The following is a 27,024-nucleotide window of genomic DNA, read 5'->3' as shown; positions in this document are numbered from 1 at the left end:
ACATGCCCATCTAGCGTAGTGGCTTGGTATAAAAGCCTTGACCATCTTCCAAAGTTCTAAATAATCTACTGATCAAAGACTATAGGGGCGGATTGCTCTACATTCAGCCACACCACAGTGACCCTCGAAGCCATCTTCTTCTAGTTGCGGGATGAAATCCGACAGCCAATTGCCGGCTATGAATAAACAGCTCAGCAATAATCTCAATTCTTCCATTAGATAACGAGGCGGGCTTGCGCGCGAGTCGAATGACGTAGGTGCACAAGAGTACTCCGTGCCACAACCATCTCCTTTTTATAGGTTCTACGGACCGATGCCTGTGGCTTCATTTGGGAGAAAAGAATCATAGATATGCCGTTCTTTAGAAGGAAGAACCATCATAAAAAGATTCCTCGTGTATCATCTGTAGCAAAAATATGAACGGGAGCTAGCAATCCAACCGTATTGAAAAGGTTCCTGAGACACAGCATGGAAAAGTCACAATATTAAGAAACGCTGTCCAAGAATGAAGAAGGGGTTGAATTACTGAATGAATACAAGCTGTGGTCCCGAGGCATAAAAGAAGCATTTTCTACGGGATCCTGAAACCACCAGCCACCTCGACCTAATTCATGATGAGCCCGCCAACTTCCTGGCAAAATGCCAACGGTTAAAAACCAACGACATGTCAAGATCAAAATTTGAATTGTTTCCTGGTTCTGGTCAGAGACCACTGTGTTCGCACCGTCAGTCCAAGAAAGTGGCACAGTAGTTGTATCTTTCTTTTCATTACCAACGCCATGCTTCGCCTACTCCCTCCTCGTGTCCACTAGCGCTCGTGTCTAGAGCGAAGATAAGTCGAAAAACACCATCGAAGCAGCATAAGCAGGCTTCTATTGCTACGTAACAATAAAGCGGGATAGCATTTTGCGCCCACATATTTGAATTTGAGGGTAAAGAGATCGCTTGTTATACGGGATCCGACGCATCCAACAGAGCAAAAAAGTGTGCCATTTTTTTCGGCGGCATGCTTCCGCATTAGCGGCGAGTGGAGCGCCACAATCCCATTCATCATTTTTGATCTACATAAGCCAAAGTCCATAGCACTGGCGACGTCTCCGGCATAAATGCAATGAGGATGTATAGCTGATAGAGGATCTTGTGGAATAGGATTTGATTCTGGAAGCGGTTCGGTACGAACAAAGAAATTTCGAACAAAAGGGTCGGAACTCACTGATAGGAAAGGAGAGAAAAACAAAGCAATGCCAAGGTAAATCCGATGTTCATCGATAAACGAAGTTCTCTCTTTATCATCTCGTGCCAGATGCAACAAAGGATGAGTCCTTTTTCCTTCTTCCAAACCTTGGGAGTGCCTAGCACCCAGAGGAGCAAAGCTCATTTGCCTTTCAGGGAAAAGCGGCGCATAAAAAAGGGCTGGTCCGTCAAAAGTCCGGTTCTTTCGTGAAAGAAGTTCAGAATCAACAAGGGTTCGTAGAACGAAGAGAGTGTACAACTGAGTTTGCGCCCCACTTTTTTGTTCATAATGAGGGAGAGATAGAATGGAGTTCTTCTCGAAGTTCGAAACAAAGGAATAAAAAAGAGTTTCTCTATGACCTCCTCGTTTTGAGACATTATGGCTTTTGGGTCGACCTCGGTAACAAAGAAGGAATCCATAAATACTTAGGATCCGACACCATGATAAAATACTACCCTCATGATTAGACCATGTCCCTGAGATTTGATAAAAGAAAGGTACATTAGCTGTTAATACGTTGCAATTGGATAAATTATTAGAAATATGACGGAACGAAAGACCAAGGAAAGAAATAAGAATACACCAAAATGCAAGTGCTGCACCAAACACTGGTGGTTGTTTCTTGTTGTAAGTGAATGCAACGAAAGACCCGGAAATAACGAGCAATGAAAGAATTAATATATTGACATTTCGTGCTCATTTAAAAATTTCTGCTTTCTTATTCTTATAATCCGGTAATCACAGGATGATCCGCAAGAAAGATGGCAGGATTCAAACCTGTGGCCGGCCGGCCCACCTTGAGAAGAGCTCGTAGTTGCTTGAGCAATTCGATCGTTGTCAACTTGAGCACGTGATCTATGACCCCTTCTAAATGCGGATCTCTGTACAAGTGATCTCAAGTTCGAAAATTTGTTATATAAAGATATAAAAATGCTCTATTTGGCTACTTCCACGAACCCCGGTATCTCAGGCCTTAAAGCCGAGGTTTTCGAAAGTTTTTGCGACTTCGGGCTTTCTTTCTTTTGAAGAGGCTGCTACAGAAGCGGAAGAAAAGGATTGACGTTGTGCCACTTCTTTTCTCTCTAAATAGATTGTTTTGTTCTTTTCGATCCAGTTCAATGGAAGAATTCCTTCACCCCTAGCGGGAAATCTTGAACCACCATCCTTTCCGCTAGCCGCCCTTTCGGCTTTCACCTCTATTCTTATTCTTTTGGTAGGCTCTATTCGGTTCCCAGAGAAGGGATTGGATTGAAGAAGGCTGTGTGTGCCTATTAACGGTAATGGCGGATCTCTTCTATACTCTATTCTGGCTAGGTTAGGCTAGACTTAGACTTCATATGTAGGGCTGTTGTTGGTACCTAAGCTTATCTATTGCTATAGGCTGTAGGGTAAAATATCCCTAATTAAGGTTACGAACCTGGACACACAAATCCATCCAATCCATTGAGCAACCCCAAAACCAAGGCGGGCTTTTTTCCGGTAATATATCTTTGTCAAAGAGCTCCACTTTGAGATAGCAAACGTCCTTACTTTGGCATCTTTCGGCTCTAAGGTTGAAAAAAGAAATAGAATTTCGGAGAAGTCCTCATGTTATATAATCGATAGCTATAGAAGGGGGAGAAGGCTAATCGAGCCAAAAGAGAAAACAACATTTAAAAACATGGTTTTAACCAAAGACGAAGATGGAAGAAGAAGGTTGAAACCTAAGATCAAATTCTTGATTTCATGATAAAAAGGGAGAAATTATTCATGAGGGTCTGATATCGCAAATTGTGTGAGATCCCGGCTAGCCATTGGACGAGCAAAAGTCCTGTTTCGACTGAAGTGGAACCTTGTCTAATCAAGTCTCGAGTCAATCTGCTCCAAAAGCGAGAACTCTGCAAAAGGAAACCCGTCGACTAAAACCTTCGCTCTTTTTTCTCCCTGAACAAATAGGTCCTTCGATTGCAGGTTGCGCATTTGCCTTTTCCCTTGCTGGTATCAAAGTAGTGGGGATCTTGAGGCATCGTTGTCAGAAGGTGGTTTTGAACCAGAAAAGACTTTTTCGCTCTTTCCGCCGACCGGAATTACACTCTGGAGCGTTGGGTCATCAGTAGAAGACTCTAGCCCAGGCCTTTTTTTTTTTATCTTTCCTTAGCTTCGTGTCTCATTTATTACTTAAGTAAGGAAAGGTCTCTATTAAATAGGTATAGCTCTATACGAGAGAGATGGGAATCACAAAGCATTTTTCTGGCAGCAGGAGCTTACCGACCACACAGACCGAGCACTATGTATGTCTTCCGCCTTGCCCCCTACGTCTGGCCCTGCCGTATGTATGGGCCATAATGAAAGAGATTTGGCCTACCGGACAGAAAGAAGCCATGCACAGCTACTCACTAAGGGCAATTTGCTGACCGGCGGTTATTGGGCGCTTACCGGCAACTGGTCGGGAAAGAGTCCTACCCAAAAAACAAAAGCAAGAAACAACCCACCAAACACTTGTTCACCCGCTACCTTACCATTGAGGTCGTATTTAGTCAATATGTATCAAACCTAGCTAATAAGGAGCTATATCTCTGACTTCCGGGTCCTTACACTTACGACAACATGTCATGATCAGTATATAGGACAAGGAACTACGTTTCAGAATTATGCTGATCCCATGCAGTCCATCGCCGTCATTGCACACGACAATATAGAAAAAGAAAGAAGGAAAGGCAGAACCCGTGGTGACCTTATTAAGGCTAGAGGTTTGGGGAAACTCTCTTTCCACACTGGGTTCAGTAGTCAATCCTTGTCAGTCCACCCCCGCGGCCCCATACTCTTTATTCTCTGTAATGCCCGAGATTTTGATTCTGTTAAGCTGAGATTTTTGATTTTGAATTGATTTGATTATAGACGGATCAGTCCAAGACCGGATTGGGCCAAGAATATGACTTACACAAATTTTGAACAGAACTATCGGCGCCCGAGCGGTATTTTTTGACCGTATGAGCGCCATGGTTCGACAAGTATATGTTTTGGGCAGAAGATACGGCGCCCGAGCGGTAATTTATAACCGCCCGAGCGCCAATGTGCGAGAAGGAAATATATGGGCAGAACATTTTGCGCCCGAGCGGTACTTTCTTACCGCTCGAGCGCCGAATTGAATTTAAGAAAATGAGCCACGTATCATTAACCATGCAACGTGATATATATATATATGTAACAGCTGGATTGTGCAAGATCCGCCCGTCTGATTTTCAATCCGACTTCAGTACTGTATTTCTATCGACGCAGGCTTCATACAGACGTAAGTTTTACTACGTTTTGATATGATCGGAAATTATGGTATTTCCAGAAGTGGATATGATTCATATATGGTATTTCTGATATAGTAGACATCGTATATTTGAAGTCAGATCGAAGAATAGATTGTTTATGTAATTGTTATGATTTTCGGAATTGATTCAATAAAGATTCGATATCAGGATTGTATTGTTATTGATTATGAGTTGTATCGATATTGATTAGGAGTTCTGGTATTATATCTGTGATGTTGATATTGACGGGGTTATCGAGATTGTATTGTTATGCCGTCGAAACATCAGTAGATTGATATTGCTCAGATTCACGATTGATTGAGATTGTATCATTGTCTTGTTGATATTGATCAGATTGTGTTTTGATTTAAGTATTGATCAGAACAGGTATTGAATTGAGTTGTATATTGATATTGTACCTATTCGATTGTCATTACCAGATTGGGTATGGACAGAGTTTAATTCGAGACTTCGTCTTCGTCAGATCGAGAAGAGAAAGGTATAAATTAATGTTGATTCGAGATTGCACAACTCGAGCTAGATTTGACTTGAGTTTCCCTAAATCACATACTTTATTTTATTGCATTGATATTTGCAATTTATGAATTGATATGCTTGCTCTATTGATTTTAAACGAGTAGTAGATGAGTCATCTTGTGACATAAGTGCCTGATAGTGATAGAATCGTCACTGGTACATTGCACATTGTCACAGGATAGGAATATGACGGAAGTGCCATAGTCTTTGACGGATAGGTCAGGACATCAGACTTTTGGTCATATCGAAGTGGATAGAATTGGAGTTTCTTCTATCACTGATGTTCGGTATGAAAAGGGCCAAATTCCGTGAATAAGAACGTACCACCACCCCGATCGGGAGTGTAGGTGGGTGTATGTTCTTATTCAGATCGGGATCCCTAGATTAGGACTGAGTCGAGTCTGAGTCTGAGAATCACGTAGAGTGATTCATTGCTTGATATTGAATTATGTTCCTGATTATTTTACATCTTTAGAATATGATTTATTAGTGATATTGATTCATGTTTCGGATTTTGATACATGTTATGAATGCCTGTTATATGCTTTTATATTGTCTGTACGATTGCATGTATACATGGTTTTTACTGGGAATGTAATTCTCACAGGAGTTCTTCGGCTGTTGTCTTGTTTGTATGTGTGCATGACAACAGGTGGGACAGGATCGGGATCAAGAAGAGAACGAGTCAGGACTAGTTAGCGTGGAGATCCGGGCTCAGAAGTAGATTAGGATTCAGCAATGATATGTCGTTGAACCTAGTAAATGTATTTAGTACAGGACATGTACTTTTAGATTTATAGGTACATTACGTTTCCGCATTGCATTTTAAAAAAAATTTTATGTCCCACATTACTTAATTGTGTATTTGATATGTATAACGATTAAGCAAATGAATTAGCGTCCGGGTCCCCACATTCTCAATTCTGTTGGTTACATTCGTATTCGTGCGTACGCTGTGAGAACCCGGGATTTTACGAGCCAAGTAAGTAATACGAACTTGAAGTTTAACTCAAACTAAGCACTAAAATTTTTATGCCAACTAGATAACTTGAATATTAACTTAGATTTCAGCTAACTTAACTCGAGGAAATAGCTTCAATGCTCGGAAATTAACCCAACGGGAGGCCAAGCTAGAAGTAACTGCATCCATTGAAGTACTGTCACGGGAGGAATAAAACCCCAGCTCAAGGACTCAATTCGTCAGCTCAATGCAGCTCAACCAATCTTGTCCTAACAAGAACAGAAAGGGAGCTACAAGATGAGCCAAGAGTTTGGACAAATTAAATGTGCAAGAAATAACCTTTGAGTTAACCCATGAAGGAGCTGCGGGAGGAGCTAAGAGCTAGGACATAATAATGATGCAAGAAGTGACCCTTTAGAAAATCAAGATGACATTTAAGAGTGCATGAGATTTTGAACCACAATTATGGCTAATCTTGGACTTGAAGAATACATGGGATTTTGAACCACAATTATGGTTAATCTTGGACCCAAAAAAATCGGCCAAGGCTAGGTGAAAGGGCCAAGATTTTTCTATAAATACCACCTAAAACCCCATGCAAGGGCACTTCAAATAATCCTTCAAAAACCCTACAAAATTTCGGCCACCCCATTCCACAAAGACTCTCCAAAATTCGTCCAAGGCAACGAGAAGTCGGAGTCGAAGTGCTGTTGAAATCACGACTCAGTCTACTCGAAGTTATAATCGAAGTGCCGCTCAATTAGAAATCACAGTTGTTGAAATAGCGTCGAAGTGCTGCCCAATTTTCAACAAGAAATTTCCTTCAAAATACGGTAAGTGGACTTTTGATTAAGTATTTGTTTCTATTTTAAAACGTTGATATAAATAACGTGACATGCATGTATGTGTGTCCTAAATTTCGAAAATGTCAATCTGTTCTTTTTAAAATCTCGATCGATTATGTGTTCTCTTTTATGATTCGAAATTCTTGGTTCCGCTGTGTCTGTATGAATAACTCTGAAATCTGAATATCTGAAAACTTCTGTCTGTTACTTCTGAATTCTGTTGCACTGTTACGATTCGAATTTGAAATGGGATGAGAATTGTAGTTCTGTTCTGGCCCCCATTGGTGGGTATAAAACCATGTTCTGTTCTGGCCCCCATTGGTGGATATAAAACCATGTTCTGGCCCCCATTGGTGGGTATAAAACCATGTTCTGGCCTAACCCCTTAGAGGACTAACATATTGGGGACAATTTGACCATGGAAATGAGATGAGTAACAGTGTGTTTTGTCTGTTCTGAAATGATTTGAATTGTTTCTGTTCTGTTACGAATCATTTGATAAGTTTCATCTCCTATTCGTTGTGTCCAGTCAAGAATATTGAGTTCTGAAAGTATGTTATGAAAGTATGTTAAAAGAAATTTTTAAAAGAATTAAATTCTATATGTATCTTTGGAATCGATCGACCCCCACTTGCTGAGTGTTTCCCAAAACACTCACCCCTTACAAATTTCAGATAAAACTGAAGAGCAAATAAATAAGGAGGAGCAGGAAGCTTTCTGGGGTTGGTGAACGATGATCAAGATCAAGAACCACTTTCTCCCTTTTGTTTAGTTTTCCGCATTTCACAAAACTCTGATGTATTTATTTCATTGTCATTGTAAGACAATACTTTATTTATGAAAAAGACTGGTTTGATTTGATACGAGGCTTTATTGTTTTCAATGTAATTGTTAAACAATGCCGGATGTCACCGATGCTTCGGACTCGGGGCGTGACATACGCTTTCATTATGGCCTAGTCTCTTAATTACCATTGGTTTTGGCCCCATATTAGCAGCAGGTTCCACGCGATCTCTGGATGAGCATCTTCCTACAAGACTGATCTTATTCCCTTCCATGCTCGTGCGACGTACACCACAATGATTTTTTCCATCGAGATTGCTCCAATAGCTGCTCAATCACACCATTCCTATAAAGATCTCTCCACAGCGGGTTCAGTGCCAGATCTTTTTCAGTCGTCCCTAGTTCCCTACTATTTATTAGTAATAGACGGAACACGATCCTACTCTTGAAAGTGATATGGGTGAACCCAATTGCCTATGATCGATTTTCCCGTACACGGATATGCCCTTCTTTCTTTTTTAAGTTAAGTAAAGTAGCTCCTTCACCACCCGAGAGCTATACGCCCGATTGACTTCACAACCTAGCTTACTCTCACCGACAGCAACTCAAAGTGCGTTAGAACAGTGCATTCCGAACGTGTAAAAGGATATCCATCACTGGCTCTTTATAAATGTATAAATGGAAAATCAAAGTGCTAATTTCTCACTACAACTATAAGCTATCCAACCTTGCCAAACTCTTCGATTGGGCTCTCTGCAATGTCCAAACAAAAATAAAAAATATCTTACCTGCCTAGAGAATGCCCTAATTGGATATAATGGAATTACACGAAAAGTTATGTTCGAAACGGGAGATCGTGATAGCTCCTAGCATGTCTTTCATTCTATCTTTCTCCAGCTAATATCATAAGAGAAGAAAGAAAGTTCAATAAATAAGTCAATTAGCACAAGTACTTCAAAAAGCCGGTAAAGCTCTTTATGAATATGAATTCCGAGGAGGCATAGAGGAAAAGAAAGCAAAATAAAGGTTCCAATGTGAAACTTCTGAGACTTTACTTTCTTGGGTGGTTTGCTTGGTCTTGTTTGCTGACTACCACCTGCCGGAACACCTTGAGTAAATGCCGAGCTTGATCGTTCTTCTGAGAATGGCTGTGTAGAGCATGCATGACCATGAGGTCTTTCCTACACCCCTAATAGATAGAGAACCGAGGGTGGTTGAGTGACCGGTAAGGCTGTGGTTTGCTAAGCTTTCGAATTTCCTCACATCTTTTGGGTAATCGCCGAGAAGTGATCAACGCCGGTATTTCCGTACAACCCGTGTGCATAGGCGCTAATAGTCATGTGTGCTCCTTTGTGAATCTTAGCTAAGTAGGACTTCTACGCCAAAGTTGATGCAAAAATGGTAGGCCAAGCACCAAAGAAGGCATGGGATCCTTTAGAGTTGTCGGAGGGGCCAATCACGAGGGGACGACTGAAGAGATTCAAAGAAACATTGCAAAGGCTCATGAGCAATCAAGTAGAGTGTGCAAGCAATGAGACAAGTCCCCAGGGGTTCGTGATTCACGCGAGCAAGTTTGGGAGTCAGTGGAAGGAGGTTCAAGTGCTAAAATATGAAGAAAATGACTCCGGACCAGCAGCTTCCGCGCTAGGGCAGCCAAACATTACCGCCCCAGCACGAGCTCTGCGCTTGGGCGCCCAAACGTCACTGCCCAGCGACAAAAATTCTGTCCAAAGTGCAGGATTCAGAACGCCTCACGCTAGGGTGGCCAAACTTCACCGCCCCAGCGTGCCGCCTGCGGAAAAATATATTCTTTCCTTATTTTTAGAACTAGATAATTTTGTTTCTTTCCTTATTTTTAGAACTAGATAATTTTGTATTTTATCTTTTGAAATTTTTTGAATTTTTAATCAATATTGGGACGAATTTTTACACACTTTTTGACAATTATTATTGATTTTATACAATTGTTCTTGAGTTTTCTCTCAAACAATAGAAGCTTTTGCTTTGTTCAAAATCAAACTTATCAAAGTTTATAATTTGTGGCATTTGTCGATCGTACTTACGCGGATTGTCAAAGACGAGTTCTTTGAAGGTTCGTTTGTAGCGCCCTTACCCGAGCCACTACTAAACAGACTAATAAACATGCAACATTAAAACTTAATAACAACAATTAAACAGCGGAAACCAAATAGCTTAATCATCTTACAACCCAAACGAAAACAGAACAAACAACAGCAGTCTTAAACATTAATACAACCATATCGAAAACATAATTCTGAACGAGAAAACGATAAACCACACAACAAGCCTCTACTGGATCACCACCGAAAACCCAACTGCTCTAGCCACTGCCCTGGTCATCCGCACCGTCCAACCTAAGACCTGTCCCGTGGAATGGGGTGCCCAAGATGAAAACAAGGACGTGAACGACAATCGCCCAACACGAGAATTTACGAGTATACAAACTGATATGATGCATGTGAAATGCAATATGCTCGGATATCAAGGATCAAGTCAAGAATCTCATGCTCAGTCTAGAGGCGCTTGAGTGTGTAGTCTCTGATCTGCCCTAGGCATGTTTAGGCTCTCACACTCATCATCAAGACGTGGACCTACAATTTCCAGGTCATCAGAGCCCGCGGGTCCCATCGAACACTGTAGCTCTCGATGCCCCATCGTCTACAATACAGAATAGGGCTGAGCGGCCCCAACAAACGAGGTATATCTCAAAAGATATCAGGCTCAACATGATATGTCATGCATAATATGCCAAAGCAGTAAAACATGTATAATGCAACACATAAATATGCAGCATATAAGTGTGTATACTACGCTTGGATATCTCAGTCAGTACATCACGTACCTTACTAAAACAATCTGACAGAAAGCTCTAAACCTAGACAATACCAACAATATGAAATCACTATCAAACCAGATTCTGAATTACCAAACATGCTATAAAGTTCTTCCTAAAGGCTTTAGGATTTTACCTGCGTCCGTCGTCAGCCCGCTTATGATGTCTCGATCTCATTTCACCGACCCCCCTTCGAGTCGACACTAGCTCCGAAACTTCCCGACACCAAAGTGCCATAGAAACTGGCTAGAAAACCTAAAGTAAAAGACTATAACTCTCTCTCTGAAGGATGCGGTGTAGGAAACAAAAGAATTCGGCTTCCATTTATAGGCTGCATCCGGACTATTTCAGAAATCCGAATCAATCTTATCTGCCACGTGTCAGAATCTCATTCATCTGGTTGGATTTCTCGAGATAACGTAATCGGAATTAGATATGGTTATCCATTTAAAATTCGGTGGATCAAACAGATTAATCCCAAATTATCAATTCGTTAATAATACTTAATTAACAACTCTTTAATTATCTCTTAATTAATACTTCATTCAAAATACGAATTCGGGTCATTACATCCTCCACTCCTTAAAAATATTTCGTCCTCGAAATCAAAACTGAAGTACAAAACAACTGAATAAATTACAACTCATGATTACAAAGATACAACTCAAAACAAATGCGGATACTCTGAGCGCATATGACTCTCTAAATCCGAAGTCGCCTCTGCAGTACCTCGGCGTTGCCATTGCACTAGAACAAGTGGAATGGTCTTGTTTCTCAGCTCTTTCTCTTTCCTACCAAGGATTAAAAGTGGTTGCTCAACATAAGTCAAGTCTTTTTCAAGTTGAAAATCTGTCGGACCAAGAACGTGCAATTCATCTGCTACATACCACTGTAGCAAAGATACATGAAAGACATTATGAATGCTGGACAGATACGGCGGCAAAGCCAATCGATATGCAAAATTTCCAACACATTCCAAGATCTCAAAAGGTCCGATGAATCTTGGGACTAATTTTCCCTTGAGTCCAAATCTCATCACCCTGCAAAATGGTGAAACTTTAAGGAAAACTTTTTCCCCGGATTGAAACTGTAGAGGTCTACGCTTGGTATTCGCGTAACTCGATTGACGATCTTGTGCAGCTTTAATTCTCTTCTTAATCAATTCCACTACGTCAATCGCTTGTTGCACTAATTCAGGTCATTGCACTTGTCGTTTTCCTACTTCGTCCCAAAACAATGGAGTACGACAACGTCTACCATATAATACTTCGAATGGAGCCATACCAATGCTGTTATGGTAGCTATTGTTATATGCAAACTCCACAAGCGGCAGATGATCATGCCATGCTGGTCCAAAATCCAAAGCACAAGCACGCAACATGTCCTCGAGTGTCTGAATAGTCCTCTCAGACTGACCATCGGTCTCTGGATGATAGGCAGTACTCAGAAGAAAAACTTTGCCCAGCATGTCAGTATGGTAAACAAGTACGATCCTCTTTTAAAAACAAGGGATGTAAATCTTCATCCCGATGCTTAGAACTGTTGCACATGGATCTCTTTGGTCCTATACCAGTAATGAGCTTAGGAAGAATGAAATACACCTTGGTAGTCGTAGATGATTTTTCAAGATTTACTTGGGTTATTTTTCTCAAAACTAAAGACCATACTGCTTAGCAACTAATAAAGCTCTTCAAAAGACTTTTAAATGAAAAATCAGTTGGAATTGACCGAATCAGATCTGATCGAGGAACTGAATTCATCAATCAAACTCTTTCAAATTTCCTAGAAAATGCTGGAATTAAGCATGAGCTCTCAGCAGCCAGAACTCCTCAGCAAAATGGTGTAGCTGAGAGAAGAAATCGGACTCTTAAAGAAGCTGCCAGAACAATGCTTGTTGATTCTGGTATTTCTCAAAGATTTTGGGCAGAGGCAGTAAACACTGCGTGTTATACTCAGAACAGATCAATGATTAATAAGAATCATATGAAAACACCATATGAGATCTGGCATGGAAGAAAAAGTATAATTACTTATTTCAAAATATTCGGCTGCAGATGTTTTATTCTTGATAATGGTAAAAATTATTTAAAAGCGTTTGATGCTAAATATGCAGAAGGAATATTTCTTGGATACTCATCAGTTAGTATAGCCTATAGAGTCTTCAACAAGAAAACCCTAAATGTTGAAGAATCTGCTCATGTTGATTTCGATGAAACTGAACTAACTAATAAGCCAACTAATCAAGTTGAGCTAGTTGATCGACTTACAGATATCAGTTTAGAAGATGATGACAAAAATGAAAGTCATGACTATCAAAACATAATTCAAACACCTGAACCAGAAGTACTGGACCAATCAGATGTGCAAGAAGTCATTGCTGATGATCAATTGACAGAGCATAATGATAACATTCAAATACCAGTTGACGAAGCACCAACTGAGACTGAAAACTGTGTTCAGTTACCAACTGAAGAAATTGCTGATACAACAAATACTGAGTACAGATGAAGAAAATCACATCCACCTGAACTGGTAATAGGAAATCCATCTGATCCAGTAAGAACCCGCAATCAAATACTAAATTTATTTATCTATTCAGCTTTTGTTTCACAACTAGAACCGAAGAAAACTGATGAAGCTCTTGCTGATCCTAACTGGGTAAATGCAATGCAAGAAGAGCTAAATCAGTTCACTTATAACAATGTCTGGAACTTAGTTCCAAGACCAATTTCAAAAACTATTATAGGTACAAAATGGGTATACAGAAATAAACTGAACGGGGATTGTTCAGTTGTACGCAACAAAGCAAAATTAGTGGCACAAGGATATAGGCAAGAAGAAGGAATTGACTATGATGAGACGTATGCTCCAGTTGCAAGACTGGAAGTAATCAGAATTTTTCTTGCTTATGCATCACACAAGAAATTCAAGGCATATCAGATGGATGTAAAGAGTGCATTTCTGAACGGTCAACTACAAGAGGAAGTATATGTTGAACAACCCCCAGGTTTTGTAAATCACAACTTTCCTGATCTTGTATATCATTTGAACAAAGCCTTATATGGCCTTAAACAAGCTCCCAGAGCTTGGTACGAAACTCTTTCAAAATTTATAACTGATCATGATTTTTCTGTTGGATCAGTTGATAAGACCTTGTTCAAATTTGGTAAGAATGATCACATTTTATTAGTTCAAATTTATGTTGATGATATCATATTTGGGTCAACTAACCCCAAATTATGTGAAAAGTTTGCTAAGCTAATGCAGGATAAGTTTTAAATGAGCATGATGGGCGAACTGACATTCTTTCTTGGACTGCAAGTGAAGCAACGGGAGACTGGTATATTCATCAGTCAGACTAAATATACAAAGGAGCTGCTCAAGACTTTTTGCATGGAATCATGTTCAGCTGCAAATACTCCCATGAGCTCATCAGTAAAATTGGACACTGATCAAGGGGGAATATCAGTTGAGGCGACATTATATCGAGGTTTAATAGGGTCATTGTTGTACCTAACTGCCAGTCGTCTTGATATTGTATTTGATGTCTGTATGTGTGCTAGATTTCAAGCAAATCCTAAGCAATCACATTTCTCAGCTGCTAAAAGAATTTTGAAATATCTTAAGGGTACACAAAATGTTGGGTTATGGTATTCTAAAGACTCTACTTTCAATTTAGTTGGATATTCAGATGCAGATTATGCAGGATGTAAGCTTGATCGCAAAAGTACAAGTGGATCTTGTTAGTTTCTAAGAGACAGACTGATCTCTTGGTTCAGCAAAAAGCAGACATTCATAGCTATCTCAACAACTGAAGCAGAATACCTTGCAGCTGGTAGTTGTTGTGCACAACTGATCTGGATCCAGCAACAACTGAAAGATTATGGAGTAATTACAAATGAATCGCCCATATTTTGTGACAATACGAGCACAATCGCCATCACCTATAATCCAGTTCTTCACTCAAGGACCAAGCATATAGATGTCAGGCACCACTTCATTAGAGATTATGCTTTGAAGAAGGACATCTGACTGGAGTACATTTCAACTGAGCAACAAGCAGCTGACATCTTCACCAAACCATTACCCGAGACTAAGTTTTCTTACTTTCGCAATATTCTTGGTTTAATTGACTTGTCTTAAAATTGTTGTTGATGCTGTTTTACTAATAAAATCATTTGCAGAAAATAAGAACACAACAACAAATTGGAAATGATACTTTATTAAGAATAAAATTGATTCCACATTACAGAAGATAATTTAGAACCAACTGAATCTTGCCATTCTGTAATCCAATTATTAACTCATAAATTCGGATTCTAGAAAATGATTCAGTTGTAGAAATCTTCTCAATTACATGCCATTCCTTCCATAACATTGCATGTAACAGAACATTGTCATCAACCAGGTCTGTAACATGCCTGACTTGAAAACGATCAATGTATTCTCTTGATGTTCTTGCTTGAGTACGAGAAGGAGCAGCACCACTATTACTTATCCTCTGCAAATCATGAATTTTGAACCATGTTGACATCACTTTCGTCAAGACATATTCCTCCATCGTTTTCTTCAACTCTTCTAAATAAGGACTTAATTGTTCGGTAACTTGAATATGCGTACTGCTGCATGCATCAGAATTACTTGAATCCGACATATTGAACTGTTATTATCTCACATTTTATCTCTATTATCCTTTTTATAGACAGATGACATTAAATGTTGAAGAAGCTAAAGAGTCTCGAGTCAATCGAAGCGTTTGTCTCATTTACCCAGGCTTCTTATTTATCAGGTGTTCATTATTAACTGATATCAGTTTGTCATTTATTACTTAATGTTTAACTGATTTAAGTTCATAGTCAACTGATAGAAGTTAATCTTTCATCAGTTCATCTATTTAAAGTTCGCAATTCATATATATATAACAACTGATGAAGTTTATCATTGGCAGGAAAGAGAAAAACAAAGTTAAGCTCATATAAATACTTTATTCAACCATAAATGTTTGCACGGATTACATCATCATATTTTTCCTCTACAATTATCCACATTTTCAACCAAGCGGATAAAGGTCCGGTAGATGTCTTGTCAAAGCCCTGAGAACCAGCTATGCGCTTAAGGATTTTCAGCTCTTTTCGAAGCATTAGCTGATAGAGATGACCATCCTTAAAGACGTCCACCCACACAGCTATGTTCAAGTGCTCTCGAAACTTTTTCATCTCTGCCACCAGTTCTGGAGTGGTAGCCTCCCCAGTATTGTACAGGAACTCAAGCTTCTGTAACTTTTCCCAGTAGTGAAGACTCTTATAGAAGACCTCATCTTCTATAACAGCCTTCCTGGCCTCCAGAGCAAACGGCGAAGCACTCGAGCTACTCGTATCTGCCATTCTTTTTGTCTTGAATATTTTCACCAATATAACTGAAACTAACCGTGTTACTTCTATTTATAGCCGAAAGTCATGGAAGCTGAAGGGCCGTCAACGTTTCATCAAACGATAATCTTTCTGACCCTTAAATTTATTTTATATCGTCACTTTAATAATTCTATGCACCGATCAGTTTTTGAAAATGTTAACTGAGAGGACAATTGTTTGTGAATTCTCAACTGAAATGAATCAGTCTCCCAACTGATTGTTCAGCTGGATATTTTACAAATCTTCTCGTATAAGTTAACAAATTAAAAAACTTATTATATTCCAAATCAACTAATGTGACTGCAGTTTCATAACGTGGCCTATTTTAAACCGCTTACTTTTTGCACACACGCTTACAGCACACGTACACATATTTTTTATTCAAATTTTTTTTGGACTGACACGTGTCCCGAATTTGAACAGTCACGAACAAATGTACTATGCCCGCCTCAATTCAGTTTTCTTTCTTACGCATACAATCAGTTCCTAAGAGCATACTAATTCCAAAGCTTATCTTTTAAAAATTTCAGATCAGTTTACTTTTCGAAATGGCGAATCAAATCCCAGCTCACATGTTGAACGCGATGGCCATTGATTTTGACTCAGTTTTATTAGTTCAAGAAGCTGATGTTAAGAACGTCTTTCTGAAGATTGAATCTGCTGGTCTTAGGATGTTTTTGGGACAATCTTCGCAAGAGATCTACCCCAAGGAAGTAAATGAATTCTATATGAAGGGGTTTGTCACCACTGATGGAAGCATCTCTGTAACTGTCAATAGTCAGCTGTTGATCTTATCTGAAGAGACCTTCGGAGAAATTTTCTCGTTGCCAACTGATGGGTACGTCAGCTTCTCTGAAGTCAAAACATCTGACATTGAAGAAATGCAATCCTTGCTGTCTGCTGATGGACGGAAAATTAAAGTTTTCGATCCTAAGAAGGAACTGAAGCATGAGGTTCAGTTATTAGCCGACATTGTGGCGAAGGGCATATTGGCTAAAGCAGGCTCTTATGCTGCCCTTACTCTTGAGAAATTCCAAGTGATGACCATCATCATGGGAGAGAAGAAAGCTAACTGGAGGCACATTATCTTCAATATTCTAAGGAATATGCTTCAATCTACCAAACAATCAAGAGGTTTTGCCATTCCAATCAGTTATCTTCTGAAACTAAAGGGATTGGTAGCTGACAATGCTGGAAAATACTCAAAGTTCAAGGTCTTCACTGCCAAGAACATCTTGCCACCAAAAACCAAACAGGAGGTTGGGACGCAACCACCTGCTCCAACACCAGTCAAGAAGGCCAAAAATTTGGCCCAACTGAAGACTGCAAAACAAAAACTGATTATCAGATTCGGAGAAAACTCCTTCTCCTAAGCTTGTCAAGAGATCGAGGACGCAAAGAACTAAACCAATAACAGCGGTGAAATTCATTCCAACTTAGAGCTTGACTCAATCAGCTGCTCAATAGCCTATTCAGGCTATACCTTTGCAGGTTGTTCCACCTGATGATTTAGTTGCTGAAAAAGAGGCACCCGCTAAAACAAGAGCTCCCTTGACTCATGTAAATCGCCCTACCATTTTGCCTCGGGCCAGATCTAAAGGCGTTATATTGAGGGAACCAGTGGACACTACTCATTCTGGTCTGGATATTCCTCATATTATCACAACTGACAAAGAAAAAGGCAAGCTAGTTGAAGAGCCAAGGCCATCTAATGTCATCCAAACTCACATTGACCTGGTTTGGGAACAGGTCAATGCATTTGCCACAGCGAAACTGAAATCTTTTGATAGTTGGAAGAAGTTCAGGACTGAAATTTTTGCCAAAGAGCTGAAGCGCAAATCCAAACTGAAAAAGTTTATTAAACTTGAAGAGATTGCTTGAAAATAGTCAAAGCTGCTACGATTGCCCAGGCATTGGAGAGGCAAAAATATGTTTTTGATCAGATTCGAGTCAAAAAGCTGACTAAAATGGTTGAAGAGCTGAAATCCAACTACAATCCCGTAGGTCCACCTCCTATTATGATAGAGCTGTGTTCACCCAACTGGACACAGATCTTAGTGGGCTACAAATTGAAATCAGATTTTGGGAACAGGATCAGGAATTGGTTCTCCCTGAAAAATCCTCCCGTTCAAAAGCAAAAGAAGATACACTCTCCTCCCAGCAGAAAGAGCTATCTCCACAACCAGCTGCTGAAAAACCTGTTCAGGATGTGCCACAATCATCTGCTGTAGAACATCAAATGTACTCTTAAGCTGAGCTGACTTTTGCCAACATTGATGAAATCATTCAAGCAGTGGCGAAAGAATCTCTTATGAGTGAACCCATCTCTGAAGAAGTTGATCACTCAACTGATCAAATCGCTCAAGAGGTTCCTATCTCAACAGAAGTACCAGTTCAGTCTGTTGTTGCTGAAATAGAAGATCAAACAGTGGTGGCTAGCCCATCACCAAATCAACAGATTGCTGAAAAACTTCCAACTGATGAGCCAGCTCAGATCACAACTGATTTTCAAGAAGATGCATCAGCTCATGATCAATCAACTGACAATCCTGCAGTATTTCCTATTCAGCAGGAAAATATCTCTGCTGATCATCATCAATCTTCACCTCCTACAGTCCAAGTGGCAATAACTGAAACAGATGTTCCAGCACAGACTATTTCTGAAACAATGATATCTGATAAGACCATGGTGGTCTTTGATCAAGTCTCAACGGAACCAGGAACATCTTGTCAGTCTCCGCCTCATTTTTCTACAGATTTTGATAAAGTTCTGGAAGATATTAAGGAAATTCAGCAGAAAATGAATGAAATGATCAATCATGTATACAAGATCCAGCATACTCAATTAGAGCATTCTCTGAAACTGGAACACTCTGAAAAATTCAACTATCAGAAACTGACGACAATTCAAGATGCTTTAACATCTCTCTCTCAAACAGTGGATGATATACAGAAAAACAGAGGATTGGTTAAGAGTCTCTCAGTGACTCAAGACTCTATCAGCAAGAGAGTTGATGCTGTGGAGACACTTGTATCAAGAAAGATAGATGTACTTCAAATCGCTCTAACCTCTGCTGTTGAAAACGTATCCAACTCTGTCAATTTTCTATCAACAGATGTTCGAAGATTATCCTTGAAGATGGAGCTGTTTGACAAAAAGGGGGAAGAGATCAAAGAGATTCTAGAACAACAGAAGAAATCTTCTCGTTGAAGAAAAACCTCTACAAGTCTATCTATCTTGTATTTGTGTGGATTATTATTCAGCTGATCAAGATCAACCTCTTATTTTATCTACAAAACCTCTTATTTTATCTACAATGTTTTCAGATGATCAGTTATTATTCACTTTGTTTTGTAAAACACCATAAAGGAGGAAATTGTTGGAAACGAAATTCCGGCGTTTGGCAAAATATGAAATTCTGGAGTTTGACAAACTGATCAACCAACTGATACGCGCAACTATATTTCAGCAAACTGGACTTAACAACTGAAATCAGCAGATCTAAACTGATCAGTTGGAAACCGATAAGTTGATATATTCAGCCGTATGCTTCCTTCAACTAAACATGTCTCGGGAAAGAACATTCAACCGACAAAGAGACATAGCAGATTGCAACTGAATGCGAAACGCCGCACTTCAATCAATACAGCTTAGAACAACGCATGTCGGCTAAAGCAATTAAGACGCCGCATTACAATAAATGAAGCAAACAATGCCCAAGGAATGATGAAGTGGCAATCAATGGATACCAAGATTCAAACATATCTCAAGTTACCGTTGGAAGAAAAGCTTATAAATATGACAGAAGAACAGCTGAGGGAAAAACACACAGATCCCTCTATTCAAAGCTTGCTGTTACTCTGTCAAAATCTCAGCTCACCCTTACTTGATTTATTCGTAGCAGTCAAGGCTACAATCTGAGCTCATTAGCACTTTGTAATAATCGTTAAATTCGATAGGGCTAAGATCAGTTACGCAATGAGAACATTTTGTAATATTAAGAGTGTCAGTTTTTGGCAGTGATAAGTCCAAACTGAAGTGGGTCAGTACAAATCTTGTATTCGGTCAAAGTCTTTTAGTGGAAATCCTATCCTTGAGATATAAGGAATGTCTTAGGAGTAATTGAAATCTCCGAACATCCAGAAACAATCCTTGTGTATTTTATTTCAGGTTTGTATTCTATCTTTCAGTCAGTTAATTTCTGCAACTACTTCAGTTTAACTGATTGTCATTGACCAGCAAGATTCCGAGAATCAGTTTCTCACCAAACTGAACTCAAAACTCGAAAAGATCAGTTTTAATTGAGAGTGTTTATTCAACCCCCCCTCCCTTCTAAAAACTCTTGTTACGTTAATCGATCTTATCAAACTCTGTCGAGCCAAAACTCCCACTTGTTCAACTTAGCATACAGTTGGTGATTCCTTAAGGTTAGCAACACAATCCTTAAATGTTGTGCATGCTCTTCAAAACTACAAGAGTATACCAGTATGTCATCATTAAAGACAATGACAAACTTGTCAAGATACTCCTGGAATACTCGGTTCATCAAATCCATAAATACTGCTGGAGCATTCGTCAAACCAAACGGCATCACTAGAAACTCGTAATGCCCATACCTTGTTTGAAATGCAGTATTAGGGATATCATGTTGATGAACTCGAAGTTGATGATACCCAGACCGTAAATCAATCTTCGAGTACACTGAAGTTCCTTGCAGTTGATCAAACAAGTCATCAATCCGTGGTAACGGATATTTATTCTTGACTGTTACTCGGTTCAACTGTCGATAATCTATGCAAAGCCGCATAGACCCGTCCTTCTTTTTAACGAACAACATTGGTGCTCCCCAAGGAGACACACTGGGTCTAACGTACCCCTTGTCAAGAAGATCTTGTAACTGTTGCTTCTACTCTTTCATCTCCGTTGGTGCCAATCTATAAGGCGCTCTGGAGATAGGTGCGGTTCCAGGTACCAACTCTATCTCCGCTTCCACTTCCCTCTCCGGAGGAAATCCAGGAATCTCATCGGGGAAAACATCCAGAAATTCATCGACAACTGGAATGTTCTTCACGTCGATCACATCTTTCGATATGTCAACAGCATAAATGAGGTATCCATCTCCTCTTTTCGTTAAAGCCCGTTGTGCCTTTACAGCAGACACTACTGGCATTGGAGGTCGAGCTCCCTCACCGAAGAAAAACCAATTCTCGTCTCCTTCTGGACGAAACTGAACGAGAAGTTGATAACAAACTACCGTCGCTCTATACTTAGTCAATAGGTCGATTGCCATAATACAATCGAAATCTTCCATAGCCAATATCATAAAATTGGCAGACAAGTATTTTTCCTCAAACTCTAACAAACAGTCTACTACAAGTAGCTTAGCTAAAACCTCTTGTCCCATCGGTGTAGACACCGACATCAAAACATCTAATGACACGTAGGGTAGTTTATGCTTCTTAACAAACATTGATGCTATGAATGAATGCGATGCACTAGTGTCAATTAATACATATGCAGGAATACCACATAAAATAAAATTACCTGCAATGACTATCTCGTTTTGCTCATCAGCTTGTTCTTGGTTTAGGACAAACACTTGCCCTTGAACTCGTGGACGTTGCTGAGATCCTTGTGATATTCCACCACGACGAGAACCTTGAGCAGGAAAAACTTTCTGTTGTACAGTGGCCTCAGATTGTTTTAGACTGTAAGACCCTGCCATAGAACCTCCGCCTACACTCTGATTCTCCAAATTAGGGCAATCCCTCTTCATGTGACCAAAACCACCACAGTTGAAACAAGCACATGTTACTTTTCGACAATTTTTCGTCTGGTGATTTCCTCCACCGTGGCCACATTGCAGCTTTTTCCTACCAAAGCTGTACACCCCTCCAAAACCGGAAGAAGAGGAAGATGCAGACTTCTTAAAAGACTGACCCCTCGGTCCCAACGAACTAGAACTTTTGCAAGCTTGCATAGCCTTCCTCCTAGCAATACGGATCTCTGCTTAACGACAACGATTCACTAATCCTTCGTACGAAGTAGGATCGTCACAGACTGAAACCCGATAAAAAAACTCCTGGTTCAAACCATTCAAAAAGTGAGAATATTTTTCTGAATAATTCTCACTGATGTGAGGAACGTAAGGCAACAGATCCGTAAAACGCTTTTGGTAATCCTCAATGCTCGAATCTCCTTGCTTAATGGTCAACAGTTCCATCTCCTTCGCCTGACAAAGACTTGGCGAAAAGTGATGATTGATGAAGGCCTGACGGAAATGTTCCCAACGAATCCGCCCATGCTGCTGAACTAGAATGACAGAAACAGGTTTCCACCATTTCCGAGCTTTTTCTTGGATCATGAAATCAGCTACCTCCATCTTCTCGTTCTCGTCATAGTGCAGCACTCGAAAACACTGCTCCATGATATTGACTCAAGCTTCAGCAACATCAGCATTCTCATCTCCAGTCAACGGTGGAGGTCCAATCTTCATGAAATCCATAATGTTGACACGGTTCCTACGTCTCCTTTCATCATGATCTCAGTGACGCCTGCCTACAACGATGTTCTAGGCCAGCCTCATCGTCGCCATAATGACCATGTCCCACACTTCCGCGACTGCTTCCGTCTCCTGACATCTGAAAAGAAACCAAAATCAACCTCTAAATCCTCAAAACAGAATTACTAATGTCCCAAAAATCTTTGCATGCTCTGATACCACCAAATGTAGTGCCCTTACCCGAGCCACTACTAAACAGACTAATAAACATGCAACATTAAAACTTAATAACAACAATTAGCTTAATCATCTTACAACGCAAACGAAAACAGAACAAACAACAGCAGTCTTAAACATTAATACAACCATATCGAAAACATAATTATGAACGAGAAAACGATAAACCACACAAAAAACCTCTACTGCATCACCACCGAAAACCCAACTGCTCTAGCCACTGCCCTGGTCGTCCACACCATCCAACCTAAGACCTGCCCCGTGGAATGGGGTGCCCAAGATGAAAACAAGGACGTGAGCAACAATCGCCCAATACGAGAATGTACAAGTATACAAACTGATATGATGCATGCGAAATGCAATATGCTCGGATATCAAGGATCAAGTCAAGAATCTCATGCTCAGTCTAGAGGCGCCTGAGTGTGTAGTCTCTGATCTGCCCTAGGCATGTTTTGGCTCCCAAACTCATCATCAAGACGTGGACCTACAATGTCCAGGTCATCAGAGCCCGCGGGTCCCGTCGAACACTATAGCTCTCGATGCCCCATCGTCCACAATACAGAATAGGGCTGAGCGGCCCCAACAAACGAGGTATATCTCAAAAGATATCAGGCTCAACATGATATGTCATGCATATTATGCCAAAGCAGTAAAACATGTATAATGTAACACATAAATATGCAGCATATAAATGTGTATACTACGCTTGGATATCTCGTCAGTACATCACGTACCTCACTAAAACAATCTGACCGAAAGCTCTTAACCTAGACAATACCAACAATATGAAATCACTATCAAACCAGATTCTGAATTACCAAACATGCTATAAAGTTCTTCCTAAAGGCTTTAGGATTATACCTGCGTTCGTCATCAGCTGACCTCCCTTCGAGTCAACACTAGCTCCGAAACTTCCCGACACCAAAGTGCCCTAGAAACTGGCTAGAAAACCTAAGGTAAAAGATTATAACTCTCTCTCTGAAGGATGCGGTGTAGGAAACAAAAGAATTCGGCTTCCATTTATAGGCTGCATCCGGACTATTTCAGAAATCCGAATCAATCTTATCTGCCACGTGTCAGAATCTCATTCGTCTGGTTGGATTTCTCGAGATAACGTAATCGCAATTAGATCGGGTTATCCATTTAAAATTCGGTGGATCCAACAGATTAATCCCAAATTATCAATTCGTTCATAATACTTAATTAACAATTCTTTAATTATATATTAATTAATACTTCATTCAAAATACGAATTCGGGTCATTACATCGTTCGAGTGTCGTTTGTTTTCTTGTAATTATTTGTTGCTAAGCTTTTCATAGTTTAGAGGTGAATATCACGTAATACTTGATTCAAAAAGTCGGGACAACAACAACGATTCCTTGTTCGTTATTGAATTGAGGGTGCGATTCTAAATAATCGTGTTTGCTATTCTTACGTACGTGGATTCATATCAAAAGTCCAAAGTACAGTTGGGCAATAAAGATGTAATGACTTTCTTTCGTTTCACGACAGAATTTCAAAATATATATTTGTTCATTTTGAACTCCATTTGTAGAGCCCAAAATTCAGTACACGTAAAACCCATGTATTTATTTAATTGCTAGATCACTTATTTAAATTTAAAATGAGTATTAGCCATGCATGATGATGAAACATAAAATTAATAATTTATTATATGCTAAAACCTATATTTTAAATTTTAAGTTTCATTAAAATTATAAAATTATGTTATTTTAGTATTGTTTGTTTATATTTAAATATCTTACTAAACATGTTTTATTTTTAGGTTTTCTACGTGTTGGTACAATAATGATAACTCAAGATAGAAAATTCAAATGGAGGTGATTCAAACATGTTTGGAATCTTTGAGAAATTATCTACAATTTTGCAGACAACCTACACTTGGGTGAATTATAATTTAAGTAGTAGCAAGTTTTTGGCGCCGTTGCCGGGAGGTATAAATTAGGTTTATATTTGTTAATTATGTTTTATTTATAAGTATTGTGTTTTTTTTTTTTTGTATGAGTATTTAAAGTCGAAAAAAAGTGGTAGACTTATTCGAGTATCTGAAAATAATTTAAACATGGATGATAATTCAAATAATCAAGATAATGATAACAATAATAACAATAATAATAATAATAATCAAGAACATGATCAATTAAGAACACTTAGGCACCATATGAACCCTATTATAACTAGTGCCCCATCTTGTTTAGTTTTTCCTGCTGATGCATATAATTTCAACTTTAAACCTCAAATTATTCAACTTTTACCAAATTTTCATGGCTTAGATTCTGAAAATCCATATTTACATCTAAGAGAATGTGAGGAAGTTTGTAACACTTATAATGATCAAAATTGTAGCATGGATATAGTTCGATTAAAGCTTTTCTCTTTTTCTTTAAAAGATAAAGCTAAAACATGGCTACAAAATTTGAGGTCAAGTTCAATAAGATCATGGGAAGAAATGCAACAACAATTTCTCAAAAAGTTTTTTCCTTCCTATAGAACAAACTCTTTTAAAAGACAAATTACTACTTTTTCTCAAAAACAAGGAGAAACATTTTATCAATGTTGGGATAGATATAAAGAATTACTTAATACATGCCCACATCATGGTTTTGAAACATGGAGAATAGTTTCTCACTTTTATGAAGGTCTAATACCTAAAGATAGGCAAATGATAGAATTCATGTGTAATGGAACTTTTGAAGATAAAAACCCAAATGAAGCTATGGAGTATTTGGATTCATTAGCAGAAAATGCTCAAAATTGGGATAATATAGGCACAATAGAACCACCAACAACTAAAATCAATAATTCAACAAATGGGGGTGGTATCTATAATCTTAAAGATGATATAGATATTCAAGCTAAACTTGCATCTTTAGCAAGAAAAATTGAGTCATTAGAAATGAAAAAGAGTGGTCAATTAAAAAGTATTCAAGAAATTGTTTGTCATATATGTGATACACATGATCATGCTACAAAAGATTGTCCAACATTACCTTCATTTAAAGAATGTCTCCATGAACAAGCAAATTATGTTAACAATTATAAAAAACCAATACTAGATCCTTTTTCAACATCATATAATCCTGGATGGAAAAATCATCCTAATTTTAGTTGGAGGAATGATAATAATGCACAACCCTCACAACAATATTTTCAAAATAACCAAAATCATCAAGGTTATATTCCTTATGTTACACCTCCAAGAAAAAACTTTGAAGATGTAATTCATGCATTTATCCAAAAGCAAGAATCTATCAATATTCAAAACAGTCAATCTATGACTGATTTGAAAGAAACTCTTGCAAAATTTGCATCTGCACTTAATATTCATGAAAAAGGAAAATTTCCATCTCAACCTCAACCTAATCCTAAAAATCAAAATCAAGAATTAAAAAATGAAAAAATTGATCAAATAAAATCTGTTATTACCCTTAGAAGTGGTAAAATAGTTAATGATCCATATAGTAATGAAAACAAGGATCATTTAAAATCAAAGAGTAAGGATGATAATCCTGATACTTTTGAGAATGATGATACCTTAAATTCTAAAAATAATATGTTGAATGATAAATCATCTGAAATAGTAAATGAATCAAATAAACCTCCACCATTTCCTCATGCATTAACAAATCATAAAAAACAAAAAAATGATTCTGATATCTATGAAGTTTTTAAACAAGTAAAGATAAATATTCCATTATTAGATGCTATTAAACAAGTACCTTCATATGCAAAATTTTTAAAAGACTTATGTACTGTGAAGAGAAAATTGCATGTGAAGAAGAAAGCATTCTTGGCTGAACAAGTAAGTTCTATTCTTCAAAATAATTCTAGTTTAAAATATAAAGATCCTGGTTGTCCAACAATTTCATGTATTATTGGAGAAAATAAAATTAAAAAAGCTTTGTTAGATTTGGGAGCAAGTGTGAATTTACTTCCTTATTCAGTTTATGAAAAACTTAATTTAGGAGAATTAAAACCCACTTCTGTTACTCTCTTACTGGCGGATAGGTCAATCAAAATACCTAGAGGTATTGTAGAAGATGTGTTGGTTCAAGTTGATAAATTCATATATCCTGTAGATTTTATTGTTTTGGATACACAACCAATAGAAGTACATAATGAAATTCCAGTAATATTGGGACGACCATTTCTAGCAACTTCAAATGCTTTAATTAATTGTCGAAATGGAATAATGAAATTGTCTTTTGGAAATATGACTCTAGAACTTAATGTGTTCAATTTATGTAAACAACCAAGTATTAATGAAAATGAATATGATAATGAAATTGAAACAATTATGGAAGAAAATATACAAGAAGAAAACTTAAATCAACAATCTGAAGTTTTTTCAATAG

At 38.6% G+C, this 27,024-nt stretch overlaps 1 protein-coding gene, 1 non-coding gene and 1 pseudogene across 2 annotated transcripts; 1 reads left to right on the top strand and 2 right to left on the bottom strand.

Annotated features, from left to right (window-relative positions):
* Window positions 1-1,106: 1,106 nt before the first annotated feature.
* Window positions 1,107-1,319, top strand: LOC140962379 (uncharacterized; annotated as a pseudogene).
* A 16,662-nt stretch (window positions 1,320-17,981) lies between these two features.
* On the bottom strand, window positions 17,982-22,334 carry LOC140956559 (uncharacterized). Its single transcript, XM_073413346.1, has 4 exons — window positions 22,001-22,334; window positions 21,452-21,913; window positions 20,880-21,382; window positions 17,982-18,167 (listed from the first exon to the last, which is right to left on the bottom strand). The coding sequence occupies exons 1-4, from the start codon at window positions 22,332-22,334 to the stop codon at window positions 17,982-17,984; spliced, it is 1,485 nt and encodes a 494-aa protein (XP_073269447.1).
* A 2,828-nt stretch (window positions 22,335-25,162) lies between these two features.
* LOC140971932 (small nucleolar RNA R71) lies at window positions 25,163-25,273 on the bottom strand. Its single transcript, XR_012174405.1, has one exon. It is a non-coding gene; the product is annotated as a small nucleolar RNA R71 (small nucleolar RNA).
* Between the last annotated feature and the right edge of the window lie 1,751 nt (window positions 25,274-27,024).

Source organism: Primulina huaijiensis, chromosome 2, assembly GCF_012295235.1.
Source record: "Primulina huaijiensis isolate GDHJ02 chromosome 2, ASM1229523v2, whole genome shotgun sequence".
In the NCBI taxonomy this organism is placed as follows: Eukaryota; Viridiplantae; Streptophyta; class Magnoliopsida; order Lamiales; family Gesneriaceae; genus Primulina; species Primulina huaijiensis.
The sequence above is the reverse complement of the archived record's forward strand: the minus strand, read 5'-3'. Positions and strand labels throughout refer to the sequence as shown.